At 38.7% G+C, this 19,492-nt stretch overlaps 1 protein-coding gene across 2 annotated transcripts in view; it reads left to right on the forward strand.

Moving 5' to 3' along the window:
- UBE2G1 (ubiquitin-conjugating enzyme E2G 1) overlaps window positions 1-19,492 on the forward strand; it is an 88,164-nt gene that overhangs the window by 7,963 nt on the left and 60,709 nt on the right. Inside the window, exon 1 of one of the 2 annotated variants that reach the window (XM_010847457.1) lies at window positions 12,875-15,011. The exons of the other annotated variant lie outside the window; for it this stretch is intronic. Within the exon in view, the coding sequence (XP_010845759.1) occupies window positions 14,927-15,011 (85 nt within the window). The 5' untranslated portion in view covers window positions 12,875-14,926. Of the gene's footprint in view, window positions 1-12,874; window positions 15,012-19,492 lie in introns of those variants that run through there. 2 annotated transcript variants of the gene reach the window in all.

Below are 19,492 nucleotides of genomic sequence, written 5' to 3' on the forward strand. Positions count from 1 at the left end.
GGGTTTAATAAGTTTACCCCTTCAGTTCCTATTTGCAGCACCCAATATTCCTTTGAAACACCAGACAGAACCAGCAGTGGCCAACAGTCAAGGTCAGACCTCCAAAGTTTAAAAGTTCAGGTTCTCTGAGCCATGTGGTAGTTTTTTAAAAATAAACTTTACTTTTAGAACCAGTTTTATTTTTTATTTTATTATTTAAGTTAATTTCATTTCTTGGCCATGCTGCAAAGCTTGTGAAATCTTAGTTCCCCCACCAGCGATTGAACCTGGACTCTGGCAGTGGAAATGCTGAGTCCTAACCACTGGACAGCCAGGGAATTCCCTTTAGAGCAGTTTTAGATTCACAGCAATCTTTCTGTTCTATTTTTCCATTGCCCTATACAACTGTATATCAAAATAAAAAGTTTAAAAAAGCCACTTGTAACCAGAGCATTTTTATCAGTCTTTTTTCATGTAAAGAAGTCCTTTTTATTAATAAACTTACTATCATACTTAGATAAGCCTACAGTGTGCCTGCAGTGCCACCTGTGACCTGGGAGACCTGGGGTTTGATCCCAGGGTTGGGAAGATTCTCCTGGAGAAGGGAAAGGCTACCCCCCCGTGCCCCGCCCCCCCAGTATTCTGGCCTGCAGTCCATGGGGTCACAAAGAGTCCTGACAGGACTGAGAGACTTTCACATCATACTTAAAAATGTAGCAACATAGTTGCCATATTAACACTTTCAAGGAATAGGAAGCTGCAATTGAGATAAATCTATAGTTTGAGGTAGAAATTCCATCTTAATTTTAAATAATCTTTGTTTAAACTTCTTGTGCTATTGTTTAGAAAATGGGAGAAAGGATCACTATAAAAGCTCATTTATTGAGCACTACTGTTCAGTTGCATTGAGAAACACGGAGAGAATGCAAAAGATAATTGACCTGGTATTCTTGCCTTGAGGTGCTACATTTAATAGGCATTGATGGACATGTAAACAAAATTATAATGCTGTCAGTTCAGTTCAGTCCCTCAGTCGTGTCGGACTCTTTGCGACCCCATGGGCTGCAGCACTCCAGGCCTCTGTCCATCACCAACTCCCGGAGCATACCCAAACTCATGTCCATTGAGTTGGTGATGCCATCCAACCATCTCATCCTCTGTCGTCCCCTTCTCCTCCTGCCCTCAATCTTTCTCAGCATCAGGGTCTTTTCCAGTGAGTCAGTTCTTCACATCAGGTGGCCAAAGTATTGGAGTTTCAGCTTCAACATCAGTCCTTCCAGTGAATACCCAGGACTGATTTCCTTTAGGATGGACTGGTTGGATCTCCTTGCAGTCCAAGGGACTCTCAAGAATCTTCTCCAACACCACAGTTCAAAGGCATCAATTCTTCTGTGCTCAGCTTTCTTTACAGTCCAACTCTCACATCCATACATGACTACTGGAAAAACCATAGCTTTGACTAGACGGACCTTTGTTGGCAAAGTAATGTCTCTGCTTTTTAATATGCTGTCTAGGTCGGTCATAACTTTCCTTCCAAGTAGTAAGCGTCTTTTAATTTCATGGCCGCAGTCACCATCTGCAGTGATTTTGGAGCCCAAGAAAATAAAAGTCTCACTGTTTCCATTGTTTCCCCATCTATTTGCCATGAAGTGATGGGACCGGATGCCATGATCTTCGTTTTCTGAATGTTGAGTTTTAATGCCAAGTTTTTCACTCTCCTCTTTCACTTTCATCAAGAGGCTCTTTAGTGCTTCACTTTCTGCCATAAGGGTGGTGTCATCTGCATATCTGAGGTTATTGATATTTCTCCCGGCAATCTTGATTCCAGCTTGTGTTTCTTCCAGCCCAGCGTTTCTCACGTTGTACTCTGCATATAAGTTAAATAAGCAGGGTGACTATATACAGCCTTGGCGTACTTCTTTTCCTATTTGGAACCAGTCTGTTGTTCCATGTCCAGTTCTAACTGTTGCTTCTTGACCTGCATACAGATTTCTCAGGAGGCAGGTCAGGTGGTCTGGTATTCCTAGCTCTTTCCGAATTTTCCAGTTTGTTGTGATCCACACAGTCAAAGGCTTTGGCGTAGTCAATAAAGCAGAAATAGATGCTTTCCTGGAACTCTCTAGCTTTTTTGATGATCCAGCGGATGTTGGCAATTTGATCTCTGGCTCCTCTGCCTTTTCTAAATCCAGCTTGAACATCTGGAAGTTCACGGTTCACGTACCTTTGAAGCCTGGCTTGGAGAATTTTGAACATTACTTTGCTAGCATGTGCAGAAGGCAATGGCAACCCACTCCAGTACTCTTGCCTGGAAAATCCCATAGATGGAGGAGCCTGGTAGGCTGCAGTCTGGTAGGGTTGCTAAGAGTCGGACATGACTTGAGCGACTTCACTTTCACTTTTCACTTTCCTGCATTTGAGAAGGAAATGGCAACCCACTCCAGTGTTCTTGCCTGGTGAATCCCAAGGACTGCGGAGCGTGGTGGGCTGCCGTCTATAGGGTCGCACAGAGTCGGACACGACTGAAGCGACTTAGCAGCAGCAGCAGCAGTTGCTAGCTAGCATGTGAGATGAGTGCAGTTGTGCAGTAGTTTGAACATTCTTTGGCATTGCCTTTCTTAGGGATTGGAATGAAAACTGACCTTTTCCAGTCCTGTGGCCACTGCTGAGTTTTCCAAATTTGCTGGCATATTGAGTACAACACTTTAACAGCATCATCTTTTAGGATTTGAAATAACTGGAATTCCATCACCTCCACTAGCTTTGTTCGTAGTGATGCTTCCTAAGGCCCACTTGACTTCACATTCCAAGATGTCTGGCTGTGGGTGAGTGATCACACCATCATGATTATCTGGATCGTGAGATCTTTTTTGTACAGTTCTTCTGTATATTCTTGCCACCTCTTTTTAATATCTTCTGCTTCTGTTGGGGCTATACCATTTCTGTCCTTTATTGAGCCCATCTTTGCATGAAATATTCCCTTGGTATCTCTAATTTTATTGAAGAGATCTCTAGCCTTTCCCATTTTATTATTTTCCTATATTTCTTTGCCCTGATCACTGAGGAGGGCTTTCTTATCTCTCCTTGCTATTCTTTGGAACTCTGCATTCAAATGGGTATATCTTTCCTTTTCTCCTTTGCTTTTTGCTTCTCTTCTTTTCACAGCTATTTGTAAGGCCTACTCAGACAGCCATTTTGCTTTTTTGCATTTATTTTTCTTGGGGATGGTCTTGCTCCCTGTCTCCTGTGTAATGTCACGAACCTCCATCCATAGTTCATCAGGCACTCTGTCTATCAGGTCTAGTCCCTTAAGTCTATTTCTCACTTCCACTGTATAATCATAAGGGATTTGATTTAGGTCATTACCTGAATGGTCTAGTCATTTTCCCTAATTTCTTCAATATAATGCTGTATAAGTACATAAACACAAGTGGAAGGAGGACAAAGACTGAGGAAGGAGTATTAATTGTGGGAGGGTACAGTGAAGTTGGAAAATCATAGGGAAAGAGCTATATTGTGGATATAGCAGAATCAAGATGTCAGTTCTTTAAGAGTTTAACTTAAATATTTAAAAAATTCTTGGCATTTATCAGTGTAGAAAAATTAGTAATTAGAACTATTTAGCATGACAGAAATTTAATGTTGTGAGACTTAAAAACAAATAGGGGTTTGGAAATGCCGGGCTAAATGAAGCACAAACTGAAATCAAGATTGCCGGGAGAAATATGAATAACTTCAGATACACAGATGACACCGCCCTTATGGCAGAAAGCGAAGAGGAACTAAAGAGCCTCTTGATGAAAGTGAAAGAGGAGAGTGAAAAAGTTGGCTTTAAAACTCAACATTCAGAAAACTAAGATCATGGCATCCGGTCCCATCATTTCATGGCAAACAGATGGGGAAACGGTGACAGACTTTTATTTTCTTGCGCTCCAAAATCACTAAGATGGTGACTGCAGCCATGAAATTAAAAGACGCTTACTCCTTGGAAGAAAAGCTATGACCGACCTAGACAGCATATTAAAAAGCAGAGACATTACTTTACCAACAAAGGTCCGTCTAGTCAAAGCTATGGTTCTTCCAGTAGTCATGTATGGATGTGAAAGTTGGACTGTGAAGAAAGCTGAGTGGCAAAGAATTGATGGTCTTGAACTGTGGTATTGGAGAAGACTCTTTAGAGTCCCTTGGACTGCAAGGAGATCCAACCAGTCCATCCTAAAGGAAATAAGTCCTGAATATTCACTGGAAGGACTGATGTTGAAGCTGAAACTCCAATACTTTGGCCACCTGATGCGAAGAACCGACTTATTAGAAAAGACCCTGATGCTGGGAAAGATTGAAGGTGGGAGGAGAAAGGGATGACAGAGGATGAGGTGGCTGAATGACATCACTGACTCAATGGACACGAGTTTGGATAAACTCTGGGAGTTGGTGATGGACAGGGAGGCCTGGTGTGCTGAAGTCCATGGGGTCGCAAAGAGCTGGATACGACTGAGTGACTGAATTGATAACTCTACTGAAGATTTCCAAGAAAATAGTCTGGACACAGCTTTTGAGGGATGGCAGTAATTTGTAATTTAAGAAATTTTGTATAGAACCTGTCTGCTTGCTTACTTCACGAGTATATAAAAGTGGAAGGAGGGCAGAAAGGAAACGAGTCATTCTTCATGATCTTAGGACTTCCCGTATGTGGTCAAATTCAGTTCTTATAGCAAATCTTTGGAGTAAACACCTTTCTGGGATAAGGAAATTGAGGTTCAGGGCTTCCCTGGTGGCTCAGCGGTAGAGATTCCACTTGCTATGCAGGAGACGCAGGTTTGATTCCTCCGTTGGGAAGATCCCCCGAAGGAGGGAATGGCAACCCCACTTCAGTATTGCCTGGAGAATTTCATGGACAGAGGAGCCTAGCAGGCTTCAGTCCATAGAGCCACAACTGACCAACTGAGCACAACTGAGGTTTTTATTATGTCTGGTACTCCCTGGAGCTAACCCCGATGGAGCTGGCTGGCAGAAATATATCTGCTAATGAAATTGAAACCCTTTCCTTATCAGTGGTTTCTTTAACATTTGGGGCTTCTTAGACGCCTTTGAGAATCTAATAAGCATTAGACCTTCCTTTAGAAAAGGCACACACAGTTTTGGGTATAATTTTAGAGGGTTTTCTGATCTCGTGAATGAGACTTCTGCACATGTAATGCTGTCTCTTACATCATTCACTCAGCAAATTTGATGACAATTTTGTGTGTTATATAGGGATGCCCAAAATGAATAAATTATTCTTGTATTCCAGAAACTCATAGTCTATGGAAAATTCTGTCAGAGGGCTGCTTTAGCACACTGTGCCAGAGGGAGTCGGGATGTTTGCTTCTGCCTGGACGTCTTCGGAGAAGTTGGTGGCATTTGTGCTTGACTTGAAAAGGATGTGTAAAATTTGATCATGCAAACTTAAGAAAGGATTTAAGGCTGAGAGAGAAGCACAAGCCAGACATAAGACTTGCGCTGAAAATAAGTCACTGTGGTTGGAGTATATGATGAACCGAACTAGTGGGAAGACAGTATTTGGAAAGGTTGGTTTCATTTGTGGAAGACCATAAAGATACTGAAGCATAGACTTTTACCAAGGAGGGGAGAAGTGATGTGATCCAAGTGTGTTGGACAAATGCTTCTCCTTATCTGTGGTGAAAGACCAGGTTTAATAAATTTTCCAATTCATTATATAATGATTCTTTAAAAAACAATAAACAAATTATTAGAAAGATGAAATAAAGATAGATTCTAGTCAGTACTTTATAATATTAGGTTCATCAGATAAAATGACTGTCATATTGTTCTCTGAGTGTCTAAATGCTTGCTGTGGCTGACGGTCACGGACCAGTAAGTTTGGTACATTGGCACCAGTTAATGGACCACGCTTTAGCACTGCTTTGGGCAGAGTAGAGAGAGATACTAGACTACAGTCTCTCCACAAGGACAATGATTTTTATTTTTATTAACTGACTTATCACAGATGCCTGGAAGAGTGAAACAGCAAGCAACCAATAAGTATTTATTGGATGGATTAAAATTACTGTACTAGATCCACCTCCACCCTCCCCCCACCTGTCTCCCCGCCCCATTACTTTAGCACATGCGAACTGAACCTTTTAAGGTAGAAAGTGAGACAGTTAGAAACGTCCATAAAGTAAACATTTAATTCCTTCTATATGCCAGGCCCTGAGGATCCAAAGATTCATGATACAATTCCTGGCTTCCCTGTCTAGTGGAGAGTGTCGAGTTTTATAAACAAATACTGGTTGATCATTAGAATATATATACTTCGTCACATTTGTATAGACATTCTTACCTTTCTTACATCCCCGCCTTCACTTGTTTAAAGTATAGCTTTGACCAAATGGGGCTTCCCTGGTGACTCAGGGGTAAAGGATCTGCCTGAAAGGCAGGAGACCTGGGTTCGAACCCTGGGTCAGAAAGATCCCCTGGAGGAGGGCATGGCAACGCACTCCAGTATTCTTGCCTGGGAGATCCCACGGACAGAGGAGCCTCGTGGGCTACAGTCCGTGCAGTTGCAAAGAGCTGGACAGGACTTAAGTGACTGAACAACAACGACGACAGATGTTTTAAAATATAACTTTTCTAATTAATAAAATGAACCTATTTATTATAGACTTGGAAAAGATAAAATGTGATACAAACATCAACCATCCCTTTGCAGCCTCTTAACATTTGATTCTTTTCATTGCATTTTGCTTTTTTTTGTAAATTGAAATTCTGAAAGAAGAACCTTCAATATTAAGGATTGTAGTGAAAATCACGCTCTTCAAAGTAGAGTTTGTTAAAGTTCCTTTTACATACTGATTCTCTTTAAGAAATCTTCAAGATTAAGGAGTTCTTTTTTTCCAAATTTATTTAGCAAGTAAATGACAGAAATTTTAAACTCAGATTTTAAATTCAGGTCATCTTATTACCAGGACTACTGGTTTTTATACAATAGCATGTTTAAACTTTGAAAACTTTGTGACTTTTGGAAGGAGAACTAATATTGCTCGTGGCCTCACCTGATATTTTGAGATTGTCTTTCTCAATTTCTATGCTGTAGGATTCTAAGACTAAAATATCTACTTCATGGCTTATGTCAGGAGGGTTGTTACTCTGAGACTTTTCTTAATACTCTTTTACTTATTACGATAATATTTATTTTTCATGTTTAGCAGTGCGTAGGATGGTTTATATTGTCATCACTAGCCGTCTAGGACTTTGGGCTGTGCTCACTTCTGTATTCAAACTGCTGTGAACATCTGTGGTGTGGTAATTCCCCAGGGAAATACTGTATTTTTTTTTTTTTTCCCTCAGTGTCTCTTCTGGTTGTTTTTACATCTCTCCCTTAGGATTATACCTTTGCTGCAGTTTCTGCCCTTAGCATTTGCTTGGTGGAAAAAGAACAAAACCGTCGTTATCCAGTTTGGTTTATATTTAACTCTTGTGGGTGCAGCTGTGGCACGGGTGAGGATGCTGTGCTTCCTGCTGCCCTCTTCAGGGTCTAAGGCATTCGGTGTGGCTCTTGGGGGAAGCAGTGCCATTGTGATAGGCCTTCCCCACCCCCCCGCCCCCCGCAATAAAGGTAATTTTAGAAGAGTTTTAGATTTACAGAAAAATTCTAAAGATAGAGTTCCTATATACCCTGTACCCAGATTTCCCTGTTATTAACACGTTACATTAGTGTGGTTCATTTGTCACAATTAATGAACCAGTGTTGATAGATTATTATTAACTAAACTCCATACTTCATTCAGATTTCCATAGTTATTTTGGGCTGTGCCATATGGCACGTGGGAATCTTAGTTCCCTGACCAGGGATCGAACCCATGTCCCTGGCAGTGGAAGCATGGAGTCTTACCCGCTGGACCACCAGGGAAGCCTCAGATTTCCATAGTTTTTACCTGATATATGTTTTCCTGTTCCTCTTTCCTACCCTAGATAACCGCATTGCATTCAGTTGTCCTAAGTCTTGTCTGTTCTTGGAGAGTTTCTCAGTTTCCTTGTTTTTTGTGTCTTTTACAATTTTGGGGAATACCAGTCAGGTATTTTGTAGGATGTTCCTCAAATTGGAGTTGTCTAAAGTTTTTTTCTTGACTAGACTGGTGTTTTCAAAAAGAATACCACAGAGGTGAAGTGCCCTTCTCATCATGTGCCAGTCGATAACCACACAACAGCACTGGTGATGTGAACCTTGATCCTTTGTTTAAGGCTGTGTTGACCAGGTTTTTCCACTGCAGAGTTACTGTTTTTCTCTTTTTCCTATCTTATCTTTGCTACTCACTTATAAATTTCATTCCCCACTCATGTGGGAAGGACTAGGCCTCACTTCCTGAAGGGGCCCCTATCTACTTATATTATTTGGAATTCATTTGTAAGGAAGATCTGTCACTTCTCCCATTTATTTGTTAATTCAATCGTTTATTCAGCATAGGTTTATATATTTTATAATTAGGGGTTAAAATATGTGTTAGGCGGGGTTCTGCAGGGAAGCGGAACCAGGAGGAGGATATACAGATATATCTGTGTCATGTGATTGTAGGAGCTGGCTAGTCCAAATTCTGCAGGACTGCTTGGAAGCCTGGAGAGAAGTCTGTGTGGTAGTGCATGTCCTAAGGCAGAGTGCTGGCAGGATTTCTCTGGGGGGAGGTCAGTCTTTTTAAGAATTAAGGCCTTCAGCTGAGTGGATGAGGCCCACTCACATTATGGAGGGTAATCTGCTTCACTGAAAGTCTGCTGATTTAAATTGTAATCTCAAAAAAAAAAAAAAATAAATTGTAATCTCATTTAAAGAAATAAACACCTTCACAGAAACATCTGGAGTAAGTTTGACCACATAATCTGAGTACCAGAATACTAGAGTGGATAGCCTTTCCCTTCTCCAGGGGATCTTCCCAACCCAGGGATCGAACCTGGTTTTCCTGCATTGCAGGCGGATTCTTTACCAGCTGAGCTATCAGGAAAAACAGTTACTCTGCAGTGGAGAAACCTGACCAACACAGCCTTAAATAGTAATCTCGTTTAAAAAAATAAACACCTTCACAGAAACAATCTGGAGTAAGTTTGACCACCTAATCTGAGTACCATGGCCCAGGAATGTTGACATAAGTTAGTCATCATACATTTATTTTATTCCTTATATCATTAATGTTGTCTCTAAATTGTTGCAGCTTTGGTGATTGGGAATTCTTCCAGGCTCGCTTCTGTGTTCCTTTGACATGCACTCAGCCTTTTAGTTTTTAAGCACTTCTTGTTTTCTGATGACTCTAGGATGTGTCAGGCCTATCTTATATTTTCTCTGCCCCAGCCTTCAAGTCAGCTGTTTCTCCATGAATAATATCCAGAAACCAAGATCTGAGCATTGAAAGTGCTCATAGCTACTGGACTTCATTACTGTATAGGTCAGAAACACACACACACAGATAACTAACTTAGGTACATACACATCTATCCTGTCTCTGTATGTCCATCTGTGTATGTATTAAGTTACCCCTAGGTTCATACTGATGTTTCTGATTTTTAGTGATTGTGAATAAAGCTGCTGTGAACATTAATATACAGTTCAACTACCTTGAATAAATACCTAGGGTACAATTGCTAATTGTATGGTAAGACTGTTTAATTTGATAAAAAACTGCTAAATTGTCTTCCACAGTGACCATATCACACATTTTGGTTTAAACATGATACTATCCTAATGTGTTGTTCTGCCTCTTGATTTTTCACTTAATCTTTATTGGTACATAGAAACTTGTTCTTTTCAAATACAGTATGCCATTCTATGGCTAAAACAAAATTCAGTTTTTATTAAAATACTTATTTAAATTATAAAAATATTGCATATTCATGACAAAAATATAAGTTCTACCAGAGAGAATAAAATGAAAAGTCAGTCTCCCATCCATTCACCTACCTCCTTTTCCTCCTCCAAAGGGAATTTCTAGTTCATGCTTCTGGTTACCACGATAGTTTATATGATTCATGACTAATTTTTCACTATGAAAGATGAAGACTTCCCTGGTGGTCCAGTGGTTAAGACTCTGCACTTCCAATGCAGGGGGCTCTGGTTTAATTCTTGGTAGAGGAACTAAGATCCCACGTGTGCTGGCCTGGCCCCAAAATAAATAAATAATTGAGCCCCCCTCCCCCAAGATCCTTGAATAAATAATCCATTAAAAAGAAAGATGTAGACTTTAAACTCTAATTCCCTTTCCTGATTTTTGTTTTATATATGTAGCTCTTCTAATGGTTGGCTTTATTAATGATTTATCTATCTTACATAAGGGCTTCCCCTGTGGCTCAGCTGGCAAAGAATCCACCTGCAATGCGGGAGACCTGGGTTCGATCCCTGGGTTGGGAAAATCCCCTGGAGAAGGGAAAGGCTACCCACTCCAGTATTCTGGCCTGGAGAATTCCATGGACTCTATAGTCCATGGGGTCGAAAAGAGCTGGACACGACTGAGCGACTTTCATTTTCTCTTTCCATAAGAGCTCTTGCTATGAAAGGTAAAGAAATTAGTTCACTTACTGTTTAGTGGTTTCTGTCCCCCCCATGCAGCTTTTAATTGTTTTTATATTGTCAAGTTTTATAGCATTTATATTCTTTTTTTTTATAACTGAAATAATGTTTTATGTAGCCTTGAAGAAGAACCAGAAAACAGCGTTTATGTAATTTGTCGGGGTATTCATTATAATACCAAATATGGTTTGTACCTAACTAGCTGCTGTAGTTCCAGTCACTGAAACTTTGTTAATGGAGAATCTTTAAGTATCAAAGTCTTACTTCCTTCACTTTCACTTAGTTATTCTGGCTCATATGCAACTATTGTTTTCTCATAACCCACGTTGTCCTATTCCAGTATTTCTTAAATTTATAGTGTATGGGAGGTGAATTTTGAGTCCTTGCATATTGAAAAGTGCCTTTATTTTGTTCTCACATTTGATAGGTTTTCTGGGAATTGAATTCTTGAGTCGAAAATTTTTTCCCCATGGAACTTTGATGACATTTCATTGTATCCAGAATTCCTTATGAGAAGACAGTGAAAAAGAATGGCTCATGTCAAAGTATTGTTCCTGTGTAGATAAATTTTTGAAGTTCTAAAGGATATTCTTCATACTTGGAGTTCTAAAATTTTACCCATATGTGTCTCTTAAGTGTAAATGTTTTCCATTCATTGTTTTAGGCTCTCAATGGGCTCTTTTAGGCTGAAGGCTTAGGTCTGTATTTAGTTCAGAAATTCCCCTGCGTTGTGTTTCGAGCTTCTTTGCTCCAAACACGCTAGTCAGGTGTTTGATCACTTTGTCTCCTTATTACCATTATCCATTTTCTGTTTTTTGTTATTATATCATGGAGATATCCTGCACTTTTTTTTTCCACATTAGTGACTTGGTCTTCAACCATGCCTGTTTTGTTTAGACTGGCCATTTTAATTTTCATTTGGCAATTGTATTTTTAATTTACAAGAGGTTAGTCTCTGCTCTACCTTCCCAGTGAAAGTCTATTTTTTATGACAGATTTATTGAGGCTTAATTTGAATACCATAAAATCTATTCATTTTAAGTGTACAATCAGTATGTTTAGAGTTGTGCAACCATCATCACAGTGTAATTTTAGAGCGTTTCTATCGCCTCAGCAAGAAACCTTATGCCCATTTGGAGACACTCCCCTTTGCCAGCCCCACACCCAGGCGACTACTAATCTACTTTCAGTCCCCCTAAACCTGCCTTTTCTAGGCATTTCATGTAAATGAGATAATAAGATGTGGGTTCTTTGTTACGGCTTTTTTCACTTGGCATGATATTTTTAAGACTGATCTGTGTTGTAGCGTATGTTTCAGCATCATTCCTATTGAATTACCTTGGAACTTTTGTTGAAAATCTGTTGACCAACCTGTCATAGGTCTTTGGAGACTATGTATTCAGTTGTTGTTTAGTCTCTTAAGTTGCGTCTGACTCTTGTGGCCCCGTGGAGTATAGCCCTTCAGGCCGCTCTGTCCGTGGGATTTCCCAGGCGAGAATATTAGAGTGGGTTGCCATTTCCTCCCCATTGATACATATGTCTGTCCTTATGCTAGTATCACAGTTTGATTATTGCTGTGTAGTAAGCCCTAAAATCATGTAAGTCTTCTAACTTTGTTTTCCTTTTAAAAATTATTTAGGCTTTTAAAGGTCTTTTCAAGTCAGTTTGACACAATTTCTACAGAAAAACTTACTATGATTTTGAGTGGAATTACAGTTAACATATAGATTAATTTGAGGAGAATTGACATTTTAACAATATGGAGTCTTCCATGAACTTAGTATATTTCTCCATTTATTTAGAGTCTTTTAAATTTTTAGCATATTTGTCGTTTTTGCTGTATAGATTTTGTAGCTTTGTTAAGTGTACCCCTAAGTATATCCTGTAGGAATACAACTGATATTTTTTCTTTTTCTTTTTTTTAAATTTTTATTGAAATGTAGTTGATTTAAAATGTAGTTTCAGGTGTACAGCAAAGTGAATCAGTTGCACATACAACCACTCTCTTTTAGACTCTCTTCCCATACAGGCCATCACAGAGGACTGAGTTGAGTGCCCTGTGCTGTATACCGTAGCTCCTTATTGGTTGTCTGCTTTGTGCGCAGCAGTGTTCACACATTGATCCCAATCTCCTAGTTTATCCACACCCCCCGCCTGTAACTATAAGTTTGTTTTCTACATGTGTGACTATTTGTTTTGTAAATAAGTTTATTTGTACCATTTTTTTAAAAAGATTCCACATATAAGTGATCTCATATGATATTTGTCTCTGTCTTACTTCACTTAGAGTGACAATCTCTAGGTCCATCATGTTCTGGCAAATGGCAGCATTTCATTTTTTTTTATGGCTGACTAATATTCCATCACACATATGTATTTTTGTATTTTGACCTTGAACTGTGCAGCCTTGCTGAATTACTAGATCTAGTAGCCTTTTTATATTTTCCTTAAGTTTTTAAATACACAGCTGTAATCTCCGCATAAACACCATTTTACTTCTTCAATCTTTATACTTTTAAAATACTTTTTTTTCTTATGCTGGCCATGATTTGCAGTACAGTGTTGCATAGAAGCAATACAGTGGTTTCTCTTTGATTCATGGTTGTAAATCTGGATCACTGTTGCGGTACTCTGTTCTTGAGTTCTTAGCTCCAGGGCTGCTGTTAGGTCAGTTCTACATTTCCATGGTTGTCATACTGGAAGTTCTTTCTCTAACTCAAACTCTTTTAGCCATTTCAATAATTTTGTAAGCACCAAAGTTCTCATTAAGTTCCTTCTCCTTAAAGCACCAAATATATTTTCTGTTTTCTGCACCCTAAACCTTGACTGATAATGTTTCTATTTACCATATGGCTTGTTCTTAGGGTCCTTGGAGACTATTTCCTTATGGGCCAGGTAATAATTAACACTGGAGTAAAAAGATGGAATGGTCTGGTCAGTCTTCTTAATGGTTCCTTCATGATCTAATTCCACTTATGAACGAGCTGTATAGAAACTTTTTCTCTATAGAGATTGGGAAGGCAGTGTTATCTCAAAGATGATATGGTTATATTCTCTAAAGAGTGTTTTAAATAACTAACAGTTGCCCTGCCATTTAATTATAAGTTGCTTCTTTCAGTCCCTGGGTGTAAATTTTTATAAATAGTTTAATTTGGGGGAGTACAGCAGAAAGTACTCCTCAAAACCAGGCATTCTGTGAATGCTTTGTTACTTGTTTTGAAATGTTCAAGGTGGTTTCTTGACAGGGTTGTTAGCTAGTTAGCTAAGCCATACTATAAGGGATAGGAATTTGCTCATTTGTGTATAAGAAAGGATTTTGAAAAACATCTAGGCCTAATTTACTTTTTATCAGAGGTAATCTTGTTCTTCAGGTAAGTATTTGAATGCTGACTTTAAATATTAGTGGGCTTGGGAGACACTGAAAAAATTGTTTCTTGAACGAAGTTCATTTGTTTAGCGTGAAAGATAGTTAAATTTGTAATTGCCATCATATACAGGTTCATATAGCAGGAGTTGGGAAGAGCATTGCTGAGGAAGTACTATCCAAGCTAAGACTAAAGGATGGTTATAGGAACTAGCCAGATGTTTGGAAAGGCCAGGACAATTGAGTCAACAAAAAGAGATCCAGAATGGCTAGGCGTGGTGCTGCCATGCGTCACTGAAGCCTGTTAAGCCATTCTAAGTATCCACTGGAGTATCTTCTCTTTAGTAATAGGAGCTCATTAAGGCTCCCTAGAAGGTGTGTGTGTTCTACTGTAGGTGTTTTTGCTCTGTTGGTCACACAGAGTATACATATCTGTGCTGTTTCTACTTGGTTAGTGAGTATAGTCTGAAATTTGCTACTACCATATTCAGTTACGATAAACAAGATTAAATTACAGTTTTTGAGGATTGACTAAAGTCTCTGCAGTCTCTTTCTCTCTCTTTATTTTTATTTAAAAAACCAAAAAACCCACTCCCTGTTTATAGAGGGAGTGTTTAGAGTGTTTTTTGAAAATTTTTACTTATTAATTTTACTTACTCCATCACCCTCCCTCTCAGCATTGGATGGGAGGAGTCTTAACCACTGGACTGCCAGGGAAGTGCAGGGGGTTCTTAAATGGATAGCGTAGTCTGGAATCCTCTGAAATTTTATATTCATAATTGTACATTTAGTGGAGGGAGAGGAAGATCTGTCTCTTAATTTAGATTCTGAGGTTTGAAACCACTTGCCTGCTGATTTCCCTTTGTCCTCTCCTCCTGCAACGAATTAAATATCAGTGTTATGGATACCCTTAGATTGTCCTCAGACTGCTGCCTCAGACACCTACCCTGCTGCACACCTACTCTCCGAAGAGGTGTTTTTCTTTACTGAACTGGGCTGGGGAGAGATCGCTCCTGTCTCCACCTGTGGAGATAATGCTGTCAGCAGCAACCCTGTGGAATTCATTGAGAGTTGTGAAGATGTTCTATAACACTGTCCTTTTTAAGGGGACCTGTAGGAGTAAGTGCATTTTTTTTGTTAGCAGTGCAGATAATTCTATTTAATCAGAAAAATAACTTTTCAACCTTAGTGGTAATTAGTTGTGTGACCATCTGATTATATTTCTTTTTTCATATCAGTTGCTAGAAATCTTGAATTAATTGAACTAGTCATTCATCAGAAATTAAGCACCTATTAGCTTGGAGCCAAAATTGTAGGCTATTAACCCTGTGAATGTAGAGGACTGTGATACGTATTTTTAATGCATTTTTTATATTACTCTTATTTCTGATTTCACTTAATGTTCCTATGTTGTTTCCCTTTTTCTCATCTATTTCTCATTTATGTGTTCTATGTTTCTTTGTAAAGCACTTTATTCTTGAGGGGAAGACAGAATATTAAGAACAAACCCTAAACATTCTGATTTAGCAGCTTCCCTTTGGAAAAATGTTTTTTCTGTCCTGTTTGTTTCTCTATATAACAAACATACATTTTATTTGGGGGTGTTCCTATCTTTTCCCCATCTTTGCTTAGTAAAATAAACTCATCCTTTAAGGTAAAGGACCAGTTCAGATGTTTTTGTTTTTTAGAAATCCCTGTCCCTTGCCATAATAAGTTGCACTGGGTTGTTGGCATTGAGCATATGTCTCAAGTAGGGTCTGATGTATTTTTAGTGAACTTTTACCTTCTCTACTTAGTATTTTCTTTGTCCTTAAAGCACTTATCATTTTGTACTTGACGATGATTATTAGGTACACGTTTGCTTTTGCCTCCATGTATGATTATTAAATGTCAGTCTGCTATTAGTATCCTATTTCTTAATCCCTATTCCTGTCCTTCTCTCCTCAGTCACGTATAATTTTTTGTAGTGATTCTGTTAAGCTGCCGACAACCATGGTAACCATATGGAAGACTGGATGCTTATATAGTTGAACAGTTATAATTGTAGTGATGTTTGATTGGTTCACAAGAACCATGATGGACAGTCTACTAGTTTGCATCAGGGTTCTTAATTGATCCAACTCCAAAAAATAATCACTTGAATGAAGACATCAATATATTAAGTTCGTAGGAATCAAAGGAATTGAATAACCATTAGGTTCATTGATAAAATCAGGACTTAGAAAGTTTTCTATAGTTGGGCGGAAAATTTGCTAAAATAATAATTGTATTTGTCTTTAAAAAAAAGAAAAAAGCTTTTTCAGGGTGAAGTTAGGGAGACTTAGCTTAGCGATAAGTAGCTTGAAAGAAAAAGACTTCTATTGATCACTTTTTGTGTTAGTCAATAAATTAGGTTGTGCTGTGGTTAAAAAACACACACAGACTTGAAAATCGCAGTGGCTTCAAACACAAATGTTTATTCCTTATTGGCTCAGGTTGCCAGAGGTCTCTGCTTGTTGAGATTACTCAGTAGTAGTGCAGCTACCATCTCAAACATTGCCAGAGAGGTGGTGTTTTTCTGGAGGTTTTGTTCAATTAGCAGTTAAATGCTCTGGCCAGAAGTGAATGGAGGCACTTCAGTTAGAAGTCATTGACACAGGGGTCCTCTCAACCACAAGGGGGCCAAGAAAGGTATGTTAATTGTGTGCCTGCATGGGAAGAGAACCAGAAGTATTTGACAATAGCGTTAATGACTACTGCATTATATTACCAGCACATAACAGTACTTTGCTTGACATATAGTATACCTTGAATGGATGGCATTGTTCAAGTAGCTGCTAAGTTTAAATCTTTGGTAGGGATGTTAAGGAATTGCTAGAAGGTTAAACTCAATTTTAGAAGAGCTAAGTAGTCCTTTTCTCAAATTTCTACAGTTGTATTTCTTCCTCTTTAGTATCTTTTTCTCAGGCATCTTTCTTCATTTTCTCTGTACCTCCTTTCTAAATTCTTATTTAAAGTATGAGTTAAGATGAAACCACAGTATCTTACCTACTTTGAAGGACCATGAAAACTGAGTTTGTTGGCTGTCTACTCCATATACTTAGGATTATTTCAGTTGAGGTCTGGGTGTAATGTTCATACTGTTGACTTGCATTAATATTTGATGTTCACTGGATTAGTGTAAAGAATAATTTACACCTAAAGACTTTTCAGTAGGTAGAAAATACACCTAAGATGAGAACTAAAATTGGTCTTCACAGTTATGGCAGTAAATGCTACTTGTATTTTATATTCATTTTTATAAAGAGAATAAAGTGGTAAGTTATAAAGAAGTTCTGAATACTGTATTATTGAAACCTCAGTAGCAGATATGAGCATCCTATTAGTAATCATAATGTGAAAATAGTTTGAAAAGTGCAGTCTTGAATTATTCAGTACTTCTATTTCAAATTATGGGAAATATCTATTTTATGATTTTGAATAGAGCCATAGGTTGTTTACTTAAATAAGGATGGCTGTGTTCTTCCTCCCTCTTCTCAATTAGAGGCTGTGGAATTTGTTCTATTTTTACTTGTGGATCTGCGTACTGAAGCTGTCTCTGATTTCATGCTCTGAAGATCAACAAGAGATCTTCTCTTGTAAGATGAGAATTGTGTAATAGGTGACTATTAGACGAGTAAACAAGTCTTAGTAAGTCAGTAAACATTTATTGAAGTTTTTTTCGGTAAAAGCAATTCTGTACTGTATGTCTCTTGGTACTGTGAATAAAGATAACTGAATAATAAATTCAGTGGCTAGCTTTATGCCTGATAAGTAATTTCTAGAAGTAATTTTTTATAGTATTATTGAAGCTTTATTTTCTTTTTTTAACTTTATGTTTAGTTTTTAAACTTTTTTAAAGTGATCAATGAAAGTAATACATATGAAATATTTACACTGTTGGAAATAAGCCAGTGCTACTGCTACTGCTAAGTCACTTCAGTCGTGTCCGACTCTGTGCGACCCCAGAGACAGCAGCCCACCAGGCTCCTGTCCCTGGGATTCTCCAGGTAAGAAGCAACCCACTCCAGTACTCTTGCCTGGAAAATCCCATGGACGGAGGAGCCTGGTAGGCTGCAGTCCATGGGGTCACTAGGAGTCGGAGACAACTGAGTGACTTCACTTTCACTTTTCACTTTCATGCATTGGAGAAGGAAATGGCAACCCACTCCAGTGTTATTGAATTTGAAAGAAGTCTTGCAAATCAGATTTAATCTTCATTTTCATTATAAACTGAAAGTGAAGTGGTACTGTTAAAATTCAAATTGGGCAACATTTATATGTTTTCAAGACATTGAATCTGCTTGGGGCTTGGTTTGAAAAGATCTGGGGGGAGCATGCTGCACAGCTTGTGGGATCCTTAGTTTCCCCACCAGGGATCGAACTCGGGCCCTGGCAGTGAAAGCTGTTTGGTTATTGATTGGGCTTCTTGTTTGGAGATTATTTGAAGTACAGACTGTGTTGTTGTGTGCTCAGTGTTAATAGCAATAACTAGGTACTCTTTGACTACTGTTTATTCCTCGTTAACATGCTTTACTATCAAGGATAACCTTGGCTCTGCCTTCAGTAAATGAAGGACGTAGTACTGTTTTAGAAACCAGCAGGAGCACCGGCATATTTGTTTGCCTCCGTTTTTTCTTTTGGCTGATAGTCATTGCTATTTTTTTCCAGAGACATCCCTAGAGCTTTAGTCTCTAGAGTTTATATCTGTTGAAATGAAAGAAATTTACCAGTAATATGTGCTTTTTCCCCTTCTTGGAAAAAAGGTTGAAGAAGAGTATAGTGAAATCTTACTCTCTTATATAGGAAAAGAGGACTTGGCCTTGTTTTAAAGTTTTATCACTTTTAAGTGGTTGAATCATGTGAAAGCTATCTCACATAGCACGTTCAACTCAAAGTGCTGACATATCAAATTTAATGTCTAAATTTAATTCTATAGTCATTTAGCAAATATTTGAGTGCTTGCTTTTGTAAGCATTATAGTACTTTAAAGAACAGAACATAAAAATCTTGCTGGCACAGAGTTTAACATTTAGTATGGGAAGACAGGTAATCAACTGGATAATTAAGTTAAAATGTGGTGTGTTAAATAATAAGTACCCTGAAGAGGAAATAAAGTGGGGAAAGAAGATGGAAAGTTGAGGGTGGAGCACTGGTGTCTTGGAGGCCAGGCTTCCCAGGCAGAGAGGCTCTGAGGTGGGAGGAGGGGCCTGGTTTGTCAGTAGACAGCAAGATGGGGTTGGCAGTACCGTCTTTATAGGTAAGGACTTTGGGTTTTATGCTGAGACAGACCATTACAAGGTTTTCAGCATAAGAGTTTACATGATTGGATATACATTTTAACAGGATCACACTTGACTTGTGATGCTTACTATATAGACCACAGGGAGACAAGGACAGAAAGTCATGAGACTTGAGCGGTAAATCAGAAGAGATAGGACATTCCCTTGGACCAGGACGGTGGCAATGGAGATGATAAATTGTTGAGTTTGGGGATGTATTTGCTAAATAGAGTGGTCAGGATTTATGATGAGCTAGATTTTAGGTGGAGTGGGGTGTGTGGTGTGTGTGTGTGAGAGAGA

This window comes from Bison bison, unplaced genomic scaffold (genome assembly GCF_000754665.1).
Source record: "Bison bison bison isolate TAMUID 2011002044 unplaced genomic scaffold, Bison_UMD1.0 scf7180017864249, whole genome shotgun sequence".
Taxonomy (NCBI): Eukaryota; Metazoa; Chordata; class Mammalia; order Artiodactyla; family Bovidae; genus Bison; species Bison bison.